The following is an 11656-nucleotide window of genomic DNA, read 5'->3' on the forward strand; positions in this document are numbered from 1 at the left end:
TTTTTTTTTTTTTTTCCCCAGAGCAATTGCAGATATCTTAATAACTGAATATTAAAATTTAGGAAATTTGCAAAACACGTTCAACCTGATTTCGGCTAAAAATGCTGGCATACGCTCTTCATGCCTGATTTTTCTGGTTTTTCTGCGAACATTTTTTTTTATTTAATGTAGCACATACTCCACGCAGTATTTGCAGTTAGTTTCCATCAATGACCAGGCAAGACGTTACCGCTGGGCATGACGACTTTATTTGAATAAAAAGAGGACATTGCTACCCCTACCTACGAACTCTGACACCCTGCCACCGCTCCTACCTAGCCAGAGTGGCAGTGCCCACACGCAGCTGACCAGAGGAGGTTTCAAACTCCACCACAGACATAAAGCACGGTCCCAGCATACCCGGCGTTTCCCACTGGAGAGCTCCAGCTGCACGCAGAAAACCATGGGGAAGCGGGACTGACACCCGCTCCCGGCCGCATTGCTCGAGCTCCGGCAGTCTGCTCTTCCTCAAACATGAGTGAGGATGACTTGGCCTTCAGCCCAAGCCACAGCCTGACTCGCAGGAATCGCTGGCTGCAGACATCATGTTCCTACATTCACATTCTTCAGAGCAGGCTGGTATACCCCAGCACAGCGGCTCTATCCGGCGGCGTGGTGGGGGGAGAAGAGGGAAGTCGCATTCTCCCAGCCCGCAAGTTTTTTCTGAGGTTTTCTCACACTGGAGAGATAAGCAAAGCTGACAACTTCCTGCTTTTAAAAGCACATTGCAAAAAGCACAGCGGTTGCAGGTCAGGCCTGAGTGTCACACAAAGATCCTACGTAACCAGTACAACAGCAGAGACCTATAAAGATGTGCATCAAGGGCATCAGCAGCATACATCTTTTTTTTTTTTAAGGATCCACCACTGCAACATGATGGTGACTGAAGAATAATCATTAAATCACTATTTTCCCCCGTCCCAGTGTCTGTGCAAAAAAAAAAAAAAAAAAGGCAGGAATTTTATTAAATGATGCATCACCTTACACACTTAGTTTACTAAATGAGTGGTCATTTGCCACAAAGCAAATGACCCAAAATGCTCCTTTCCCCCCTCTTGCTTATGTGTGTTGTCCAATGCTTCACCACGACAAGCATTTGCTTTCTTACGCAACAAAACATAGCCTAGAGCAAACTATGCTTTGTCTTCTCTAGAAATACAGCTCTGCTGGAATTACTCATTTACAGCACCTTTTCCATAGAAGCAGCTGGATGTGTCCTGGCTTGCGCAGCTTGCTAGTAACTGATGAACTGCTACACTGTTAGGAGATAAATGCTTCTGTTTAAAGAGTAAAGATCTTAATCTAAGTATTCATTCACTCCTTACAAAAGCCGGGAGGAAAAACGAGCATACACTTGGCCAAGAGTTACTGTTTAGTAAGAACATGAAAAACCAGCACAGAAAAAGTTAACTGAGATAACAGATAAGAGAAATCCCCAAAACAAGCACCTCATGCAAGAAAGCTTCTACATCCATACAGGTCCCTCCAGATGCAAACCTTCACAGGCCTTCAAGCTGTGTGAGCTTATTTTCTTTAAAACTCTATGAATAAACCCTATTGCTTCATTTCAAAGGAGAGAAATTGCTCATATCTTTTGCAATGCAAAAGTATTAGAACTGTTTCCACATGCAGAAAAAAATACGAAATAAAGAATAAATCTAAAATACAGAAAGATTGGACATATGGAAGAGCTCTCTGACAGGTTCAGATCAAAGGCCCTGAAGCAGCTGCTGCTGCGGAGCCCTACAAGCCTCCGCAGAGCCTCGGGCAGGACAGCTCTTCCCTTAACAGCAAGCAGAGAAACTACCGACTGGCTGCTTATGAGCACTTTTACTCCCTGCTGTAACAGTCTGACAGAGAGCCAGGTTAACAGCAGGCACTTTCACACAGTTTTTTTTCCAGGAATTCCCCAAATCTTTTCTAATTTGTTTGATAATGTCTTTTTTTTGTGTGTGTGTGTTGTCCTCCTTACATTGCATCCAAGTTTAGAGAGAGGATTGTTGGCTTAAAGCCCTCCTCCCATGATTTCCCTTTTAAAATCTTTGCAGATAACCCCAAAAGCACTCCTACAGCAGCTCCATCATTTAATACATTTCAAAATATTCTTTGGCTTTTTTTTTTTTTTTTTAAGCTCAAATAGAATTTCTCAAGGTTAATGAGACTGCAGTTCCTGAATAAGTACAGATGGTAAGTCCTGCCAAGGAGCTGCTTTGCAGCTGTGCAGTCAGGCAGGAGGAGCAGCAGGCAGAGGGCAGCTCCCTCCCCTGTGTACCTAAGGTGGATAAACCCAATCGCTGAGTGCTCTGGCCTGGGCAAGGGACACAAGTCAATGACTTGTTGCACCAGAGATAAGAAAAGAAGCCAACTGCAGCCAAACTGAAGTCAGTGAAAGGAGAGCCCTGTGAATTTTAAAGGAAATCAGCTGAAAGGTGGGGCTCACCACAACGATCTCTGATAACCAGGTTCCGGCCTTCCTTCAGGTGGATGGTCAGCAGGTAAGCAAAGGGGCTGGGCAGGTCACTCAAGCAATCGTTTGCTTCCTCTAGAGCCTAAGGAGAACAAAGAAATCAGTCACCGCTGCACACCTCCCGAAGCAAAGCACGAACAAAGCAGGTGTTCTCTCCGTTCTGCAGAGACAAAGTTCTCGTCTTTCCTTAGGGCAATCTTTTACAGAAATTAAAAAAAAAAAAAAAGAAAAAGATTTCTTTCCCAGGCTTTGTTTCATTATGTAAATAACTAATTATCAGCATCAGGTATATTCAACAAAGCAAGGGGTAACACAAGAGAGGGCTATACCTAAAAATGAGTGGCAACATTAACAATCATAAATGCATGCACAGGTTTTCCAAATCCTGCCAACTTACTGTATTTTCTTTCTAGCTCTTTCTTGTGCATTCAAAGAATATCTCAAGGTGGAAGGGGCCCATAATGCCCAAGTCCTTTCACACTCATCTGATGACCTCATGAGGAAGTACATGTTTCACATAGCTACTTGAGAGGACAGCATTTCTTTACACAGCTCTAAAAGAGAGAAATGCAGTGGGCAGAGCTAGTTGTGAGGTTTTGCAGTAGCAAATTTGAGAGGATTCCTGTTCATCAGAGATGCTGCCAGGGTTACACACCTCAGCAGCAGCATCCAGAGGCACATTCAGTGAAAACAGCCTCTGGACAGCACTTGAGAGGTTATCAAAGGGCAAAGGTAGAGAGGTTCATTCAGAATAGACAAATATCCTTTACATGAGAAGAGCACGTGTCAGAACTGCCAATGCCTTTTTGGTTTTGTTGTCCATCAAACCCTACAGCCATGTTAAGGTATCTGATGTCTTTATTTTTTAATCCAGTTTGTTCCTGGGCTGCTAGCTGAGTATTTATGCTGATGCTTTCATCAGTTACCAGTATGACATAGAAATTACAGAACACCGAAATAAAAATCAGAACATTTGGGTCTATTTAAAACATTAGCAACTGCTTTGCACCACACACACAAAACAACAACAACAACAACAACAACAAAAACAACAGAAAACCACCACTAAACAAACAAAAACCCAACACAAACAAAACAAAAAAAACCCACACAAGAAATCTACAGAAGGCTTTTTCATGTTCTGGGTGTTTAAATTTGTAAGAAGCAAAGAAGCAAAACCTAAAATAAACTGTATCTCTGATCAAGTTTCAAAATGCTCTCAAATGACTTACCATCTGATCATCAAAAATTTGAGATGATATGGAAGAGTCTAGATCCATTTCTCCGCATGGGTACTATAAAAAAGAAAAAGATACAATGAATTAGACAACAGTAATATAGGCATCAAAAAAATACTCCTAGTATCAGTCAAGAAAGTACTCATACATATGCATAACCAGTGAAGTTCTTTTACTTCTGCTTGTGGAACCCTCCCCTCCATAGTTTAGATACAATTTTCTTTTTCCTGTTTTACAGTAACTACACTTAGTCTCTTGAGTTTAAAATAATAAGCGCCTGCTTCAAGCTACCGGAATAAAACCTCCTCCCCAGTAGAGACCAGTGCTTTCGGTACTGAAGGTCCTTACCACAAACTCTCTTGATTGCTGAAGGTTATTTCATCTGGTGATTTACCGGTCAGCATTGCAATGCTGATCCCTATTCCTGGGCGGAATTTTATTTGTTGAATCTCCAAGTGTCCTCGCTAAGAAGAAATAAAAATTGCTAGAAGTGGTGGCAGCAGCAGCAGCAATATCTTGGCTTTAGAGAGCCGGCTGCTTTCTCACTTGACTACAATTCCTCCTTCATCACGCAAGAGGCAAGGTCCAGGAAGTTTTGTTTGGTTTGGTTTGTTGGGTTTTTTTTTAAAGAAAAAAATAAAAAAGCTCAGGGGAAGAGTTAGAAAGAAATGATCAAAGGGAAAGGGAAGAAGGATGTTGGACACGTACTTCCCCCCACATTCTGCAGTAACTGGAAGATCCAATGGATTTTTATTTAGTGCCCAGCAGAGGAAATCATACATGTTTTGTATGATCTGACTCATATAAAAACTTGAGGCTATGGTAGCATGGCATCTAGACTGTCTAGATACATAGAAAAGATTCATCAGTCAAGGCATCTCTGATGCTATTTTGACTGCTAGAATGGTCTATGGTCATCACTTTAGCTGAAGGGGACCTACATGCCTGAGCAACTCTTTTGGTCTAGTGCAGGGCAATCACAGCCCATTCAAATACAAAGATTTATACTAAGAATAACCTCAGCCTACAGAAATGCACACAAGGTGGAATTTGATCCTCATGTGAAAGTGTTATGAGTAGTATGGTAACATTCAAATCTCTCAGATGAGAGCTGCATTGTGTGGAGCACTATATAAACAAAAAAAAAAAAAAAAAAAAAAAAAGAACCAGCTCCCACACCAAAGATCATAAAACTTAGAGATACTGATATGCTGAAATAAATATAAATACACTTATGTGTAATACTTCTCCTCCTCCTCCCCCAAAAACCTTGTATTACATATCAGGAAGTACAGTAATCCAGCATTGCAAGTAAAATTTTACTTGCATGACAGACAAAATTTAACTTTATGGTTCCCACAGTAATCGTAACTTGGCCACCTTGCAAAAACACATTAAAAGTGGAAAAATTATCATCATAAAAAGCAGCAGAAGAGTTTCCTCGCACAACAGAGCTGAGTTACAGCTGCTAGGGGAACCCTAACTTTGAATTTCCTGACTAGCATGCATAAAATCTCACTTGTGTGCATTAAACCTGGTATTTCTCATAGTCTCTGGCTTCACAGGGATCTCCTTCAGGCACCATCATTGGCACTGATAATGGTTTCTCTTTACAGCTTGTTTTACATGGCATAAACACAGAATCAAAGAACTGTATTGAAATTATAATAATTTTAAAAGTACCCTCTCTGCTAGCTTGATATAATTTATAATGAAAAAATTACCCTTAAAGATATGATTTTGTCTTTATTCTGCTTTTGTTTACTTGCGTTACATTGACAGATTTTGAACAAAGATTATCATTTTAAATAAAAAAGCTTGTTTCTTCATTTTAGCTCCATATAATGTAAATTGCTATTATTCTGGGTAGCTAACTGCAATGAGATCACTGAATATAAACAAAAGCCTCGCTTGAAATATGGTCCTGAAGTCTTGATTTTTATCTAACTACGGTGATGTTTCTGAACTTTAAAGTGTAAACAAATGTGGCCACATCTAAGCAGGTCATCTGTCTAAAATCAAACAGGAGTGTGTGTGTGTGTATATATATATATATATATGGAAAAAAAAAATAAATATATATATATATATATACATGTAAATCAATCAAATGTTCCTCCTGGCAAGATTTACAACCTCTATCTCCTCGTTTTCTGCAGAAGAATGATTCAAAACACAAGGGCACTGAGTGCATCAGCAATGGGATGAGGCTTTGGGTTCCCAGTGACTCACTGCAAGGTTTTAGTAAGGAGACAAAGGAAATGGTGTTAAGGCACTTCAGCAATGACGCGTGACCACGGACAAAATCCAGCTGCAAAAAGGGGCATTAACGGTGCTCTTTGCAACTCGAATCATTGGGGGGCGGAGGGGGGGGGTGTTTCAATGCAGCTTCAGCTGCTTCTTCACCCCTCAAATTTGCTTTTGTGGGCTGCAGTAGAGAACAGATAAAGTAGATCTCTTAGCAAATGGAAATATGGTACCTATGGCAAGAGCCTTTACTGAAGAAGGCATGCTCCAAGCACTGACAGCTCTGTACTGAGAGTTCAGATGAGTGTAAAAAACCACAAGCCCACACTGAGCTCATGCATGAAGCTCGGAAAGTATCTCATGATATTGGGTGACCGAAGATAACGAGGAAATGAGTAGGTGGCATGTGACAAGCAATTCAGGGGGAAAAAAGCTCAACCTACATTTTCGCTTTTTTTAGTTTGTTTTGTTCCAGGGATCTGCCTTCCTTCTCATTTACCTCACTGATCAATGATGCCCACAAAAGAATGATGCAAACTATTGTAGTGCTCCTCTCAGCATCCCCACTCAGTATTAGAAGACCAAGAACCTCTTCAATAAACTGTTCCCATCCAAGGCACACAGGGTACAAATTCTGCAGCTGTTCAGTGGAGTACAAGAAAAGCTGAATGTTGACATTTTCACCAAATTCAACTGAAATATAATTAAATTTGTTCGACGTTCCTTATCTATTTCTATTTTCCTTTGCTTCACTCTCCTACATGAAGATTCTCTTTAGAAATTCTCTTTAGAAATTTCTCTTTAGAAAAAGAAATCTTTCTGCATTTAAAAGTTGTACATGAAGTCAGATTACAGGAAGGAAGGTAGGATATTCACATAGTGAGATTTGCCATAGAAGTAAATACTAAACTATTTACATACACAAGCACATATACAAATACACATTTTGGGAAAGATATAAATGCTGCAGAGAATAAGCCCAACTCAGACTGCACATTTAGAGGAAACGTCACATGAAGTTAAGCTACTCCATCACTATACAGGTACCTCCTCCTCCTCCTAAAGACTTAGTTTGCCCAAAGTCAAAGCAGGATTTAAAATTAACTTTGGTGCCGCTGCAGTAAATTTTAGGTTAGAGTTCGGGTCTACAACAGCAGGAAAGAACTGCTGCTATCATTATAACAACCTGGGAAAACTCCTAAAATAATGACACGTTCATAATGTCCATTCTAACGTATACTGAGTTGCTAGCACAGAACAAGGTGATATACTATTTCAGCTCTTTTTCTTACCTAGACCTCTGAATAATGGTACACTCCTGTAAAATGAAGCCAATGTGTTACAATTTAGCAACACTAAACTGGAAGTGATGGTCAATAACTACCAGTCTGACACTCTGCATCACAACAGACTAGGAGCTAACACTGATTTGCTTAGAATACACAGACCTCTGAGGTGCGGAACAAGCAGTTTTATATCAGAAAGGACCCTTTTCCTCACAGCATGCTGAATTAACCATCATTTTGAGCATGCAGTTAAAAAATGTTAATTGACCTGTGAAATCACCACTCCCAAAGGAGGACTTTAAACCAAAACGTCTGTTTCCCATGTTTGCATCTCGGGTGACTACAGAAAGCAGCTGCCATAACTGCAACAACTAGGTAATGGGAACAGGCCTAAAACAAAGTTCAAAATCTAACCTTCCCAGTGCAAAACTCAATGGGAGAAGATGCACTTCCACAAAACATAAACAAATTTTGCCTAAGATGTTTCATGCAGCCACAGTCTTCACCTGCTGTCTATATTATAAAGCCATCATGCAACTCCGGAGGATTCCCCATCTTGCTCAGGCCCAGCAGGAATCACTGTTTCATGTCAGATTTGAAGCACATAGGTCTCTGATCCTCCTGTTCATGGGACATTACGTCCAGCCACAGAAATACTGACCACAGAGACAGCAGGGAAGGGAAGAAGGACAAGACAGGGAATGCAGAAGAAACACTGATTTTGCACCTCCTCTAAATAATCCTAACGCAAACCCAAAGAACAGCCCTGAGAATGATGCTACATGTCCACTGTTCCCCGTCACGTGCATGATTTGGTTAATTCCAGGTACAGGCAGAGTTCACCTCACTCACCCATCACCTTTCACCTCTTGCTTTCAGTTGAGTCTTGAGCGGGCAGATGGTAAATTGGTTTTGCTAGATAGCAATCCTGGTAAACTCTATTAACTAAAAAGGGTAACTACAGCAAATGTATCAGCAGCACATTTTAGAGCTCAAGGGGCTGCAACTTTGACTTAAGCAAGCCATTCCAACAAATCTGAAAAATCTGAAATATCATAACCTTGCCAGAATTAAAAAAAAAAAATAAATAAAAAGGAGGCAGGGTTACTTTGCAGCTCTAGACTGACAGAAAGGATATCTGAATTAGTCTCCAGTAATATGTATATCATTTATGCTTATTTTTATCCCCCCCTTCCTTCCTTGAATAGGACCCCCTCCTCCACACCTTTACAACCCAGCAATTAAGAAGCACAACGAGCCCAAGGCGGCCGCTGAGCCTGGCTGATGCCCAAGGCACCTACCTGTGCCCCCTCGTCTGTCAGAGCAGCGCTCAGGCGGGCGCTCTGCAGCAGCTCTAAGAGGCCATCACTGGATTTCCTCTTTCCCTCGGACACGGGGATGCCTGCGACTTGCGCATCCAGGTGGGTGACTGTCACCTCCGTACGTGTCGCCTGCTGCGACACCCACGGCCAGTCCTCTCCCGCCGGCCTCACCGAAGCACTTCTGCTTTTCAGGGACACCACAGACCTGGAAAAGCTCTTGGGGGAGCAGCTTGACAACACCTGAGTACTCGAATAAGTTGTTTGTTCTTCTGTAAGAGTCTCCACCTCCAGCATGTCAGGCACTGACACGCTCAGGCGTCGGTCTAAGGAGTGGACCTTCCTTTCTACCATTTTGCTAGACCTCTTCTTTGTCTTCTTCACGCTTAGGTTCTGCAGGAACGGTCTAGTTTTCTGCTTCAGGGATCCCCAGACGGATGGTTTATCCAAGTCCATTGCTGCAAGGGGAAATCTCAGCAATGCCTCCTGCACAAAACCAGCTTCAGCAATTCCCAGGGTGACTGAAAGGAACGTAGGAAGAAGGCAAGTCAATCATGAAACTGAACAGCCGCTGAAGATTATGATTCATGTTGTCTCATCTTGAAACTTTCTGTCATTTTTCTAAACAGTTAAAACAAAGCATGTTGCATTAGTAAGTGCTACCAAATACAATCTGGTGGGTAGGTTGGATTATTTAGGAGGAAAACAGCCAGAACAACTATTTAATCCTACGCTAAAACGCAATGTCTGTCCACTATTTTACAATTCCTAAGAGGAGATGTTCTATTTCTTCTTCTGACAAGTCCCAATTTGCAAAAATTTGAGATTTATCCAATTTGAAACTGTTTCTGTACAAAATTTACTGATGGGAGTTAAAATGTGATAATGCTAGCACACAAAAAATGCTGGCAAAGCTGACACCATAATTTCTGTTGATGCTTTTCCAGCCTATGCTGGGTTTTTCTGGGCTACTTCCTAGGCCACATGGATTCTTACACAACATATTAGTGGACAAGCACAACACAAAAAACAGCTTCACAAACTAAGTGGCTGAGGCTGAAGAGGACACACAGGACATGAGAAATCCTAGCTGAGACCCCAAAATGCTCCCTTATGTTAACCCACTGCCGGCGAGAGGTGCTGTTGCAGGATTAATTTTCCTCAAAAAGAAGGCAATTGAGAGAAAACAAAGATAAAAATGAATTGATGGATCACTTACAGATTTTGAGAATCTACCGGTGGACTCTTGTCTTTGAGTTGATTCATACTGAGCATTTATACAGTAGGGAGGGACAAGAAGAAAGGAGCCAAAACAAAATCACCTACTGTATCTGCATCGTGAGGGGAGTGGTCAAATGGATACCTCTGTGCACAGGAATATCCTCATAGATGCTGTCTTCCGTGGTTAACAGCTGAGCAACCATCCTTATTCTATGAAACAGAGAGTCAAATCATCATCAAAACACATAAAGAAAAAAGCTGATGAAACCTGCAGATTTATTCCTTTACAGTCCCAAAGACAGGCACACAGCGGTTACCTATGTCCTTAGAAATTTATACCCATTAACTACATGACTGCTGCTTCCAAAACTCACAGCCTATTTAAATTCTAACAATTGCACAGTTAACCAAAAATTACTTATCCCACTGTTTTCCTGATCATCAGGGAAAATGCCAGAACAGGAAACAGAAATACAACTGTTGGATGAATCCAGATAGAGAAATCACTGTTTGCTTACATTCATTAATTTGAATGAGATAGTATAGCTGGTTACTTTAATAACTTAAATAATTTTATGACTCAACCCACCATACTTGCAGAGTGTTCAGGCATCTACGAAAAAATGCTCTAACTGTATTAACAGGTAACTAAAACCGCACAATTATCCCCCCACTTGTATTGCCATATAAATGATATCAGCATCATTGTACTCCATACAAATAATAAGATTTAATTACATTACATGTATTCACTAGGCAGTAACAAATTTTGCCCAAACAGGAAAGTGTGCTAGTATAGACATAATCAGCTTAAGACAGTATTTTCACCTCGATCTCCAGAAGTCAGACCCAGTATCAAAGTGCACATGGACAAACTGAAATTTTTTCCCTCACAGCATCACTGAGAAGCAGAAACAATTTTCTGAGCCTCACAGAGGGAGATCTGAGGCACAAAAAGGCATGGAAGGGCTTTCTTTTCTCACTGAACAGGGGGTGAAGTGCAAGATTCTTAGATTTACAAGGAGGAGAAAAGAAATAAATGCCAACACTAACACACTGGACTGGAGATGCAGGGATGCTCGTGTTGGGGCAGCACCTGATGCTCTGCGCAAGCTCAGAGCCGCGGCTGGACCTGCTCTCGTCAGCTCACAGCTTTCACTTCGGCTCTTCTCTCTTTAAATAGAAACTTGACAAGGCAGCTGCAAGCCTCTTTGGTAGTGTTACATCACATACCAATAACAAATTATTAGGCTAAACACATTTGCACGAAACATTATGAAACACACTGATGGGACTCATTTAAACAACTCATCTATTGCCAGTGCTCTCTGCTTTGCTCGCCTACATGCACAGAAACCTGCTGAAGTAAAGACAGTGTAAATAAAGGCAGGACCCAGCTCAACATCCACTTCCCAAGGCTTCCCATTCCCTTCCTGTTATTCTCCACCAAACTCATTTTGATGACCCACTGCTGCTGGCTTTATTTTGTTTGCTTTGAGATTTTGTTTCCTAGCAGCGGACTTGTTCCTGTAGGTTTTTCCAGATACTTTCCCCAAATTGAATGTTTTTTCCAGTTATATTCCCTCAGTTGCTGAACAGAAAGGCCCATTTAGCAAGGATGGTGCAGGGACCATACTGTATCTGAGACCCACCTGCATTTAACCCAGAATGAGCAAAGTCCTCCTCAGACCAGGCAGAATCACAGTAGAAATTAAAAAAAAAAAAACAAAAAAAAACCAACCACAACCAAGGAAGAAAAGGGGGAAAGTTTCTGGGTTTTGGTCAAGACAGCAGGGATAGCTCCAGCTAGCTGCCACCTAGCAGCTCCCACTGCAGCTC

At 41.4% G+C, this 11656-nt stretch overlaps 1 protein-coding gene across 1 annotated transcript in view; it reads right to left on the bottom strand.

Moving 5' to 3' along the window:
• The window catches only part of MCTP2 (multiple C2 and transmembrane domain containing 2), a 104016-nt gene extending 94943 nt beyond the window's left edge, over positions 1-9073 (bottom strand). The window contains exons 1-3 of the mRNA XM_026856429.1: positions 8579-9073; positions 3739-3801; positions 2480-2588 (exon numbers count right to left, since the gene is read on the bottom strand). Coding sequence (XP_026712230.1) covers positions 2480-2588; positions 3739-3801; positions 8579-9052 — 646 coding nt within the window. The 5' untranslated portion in view covers positions 9053-9073. The remainder of the gene's footprint in view (positions 1-2479; positions 2589-3738; positions 3802-8578) is intronic.
• Between the last annotated feature and the right edge of the window lie 2583 nt (positions 9074-11656).

This window comes from Athene cunicularia (assembly GCF_003259725.1).
Source record: "Athene cunicularia isolate RWA chromosome 10 unlocalized genomic scaffold, athCun1 chr10_part1, whole genome shotgun sequence".
Taxonomy (NCBI): domain Eukaryota; kingdom Metazoa; phylum Chordata; class Aves; order Strigiformes; family Strigidae; genus Athene; species Athene cunicularia.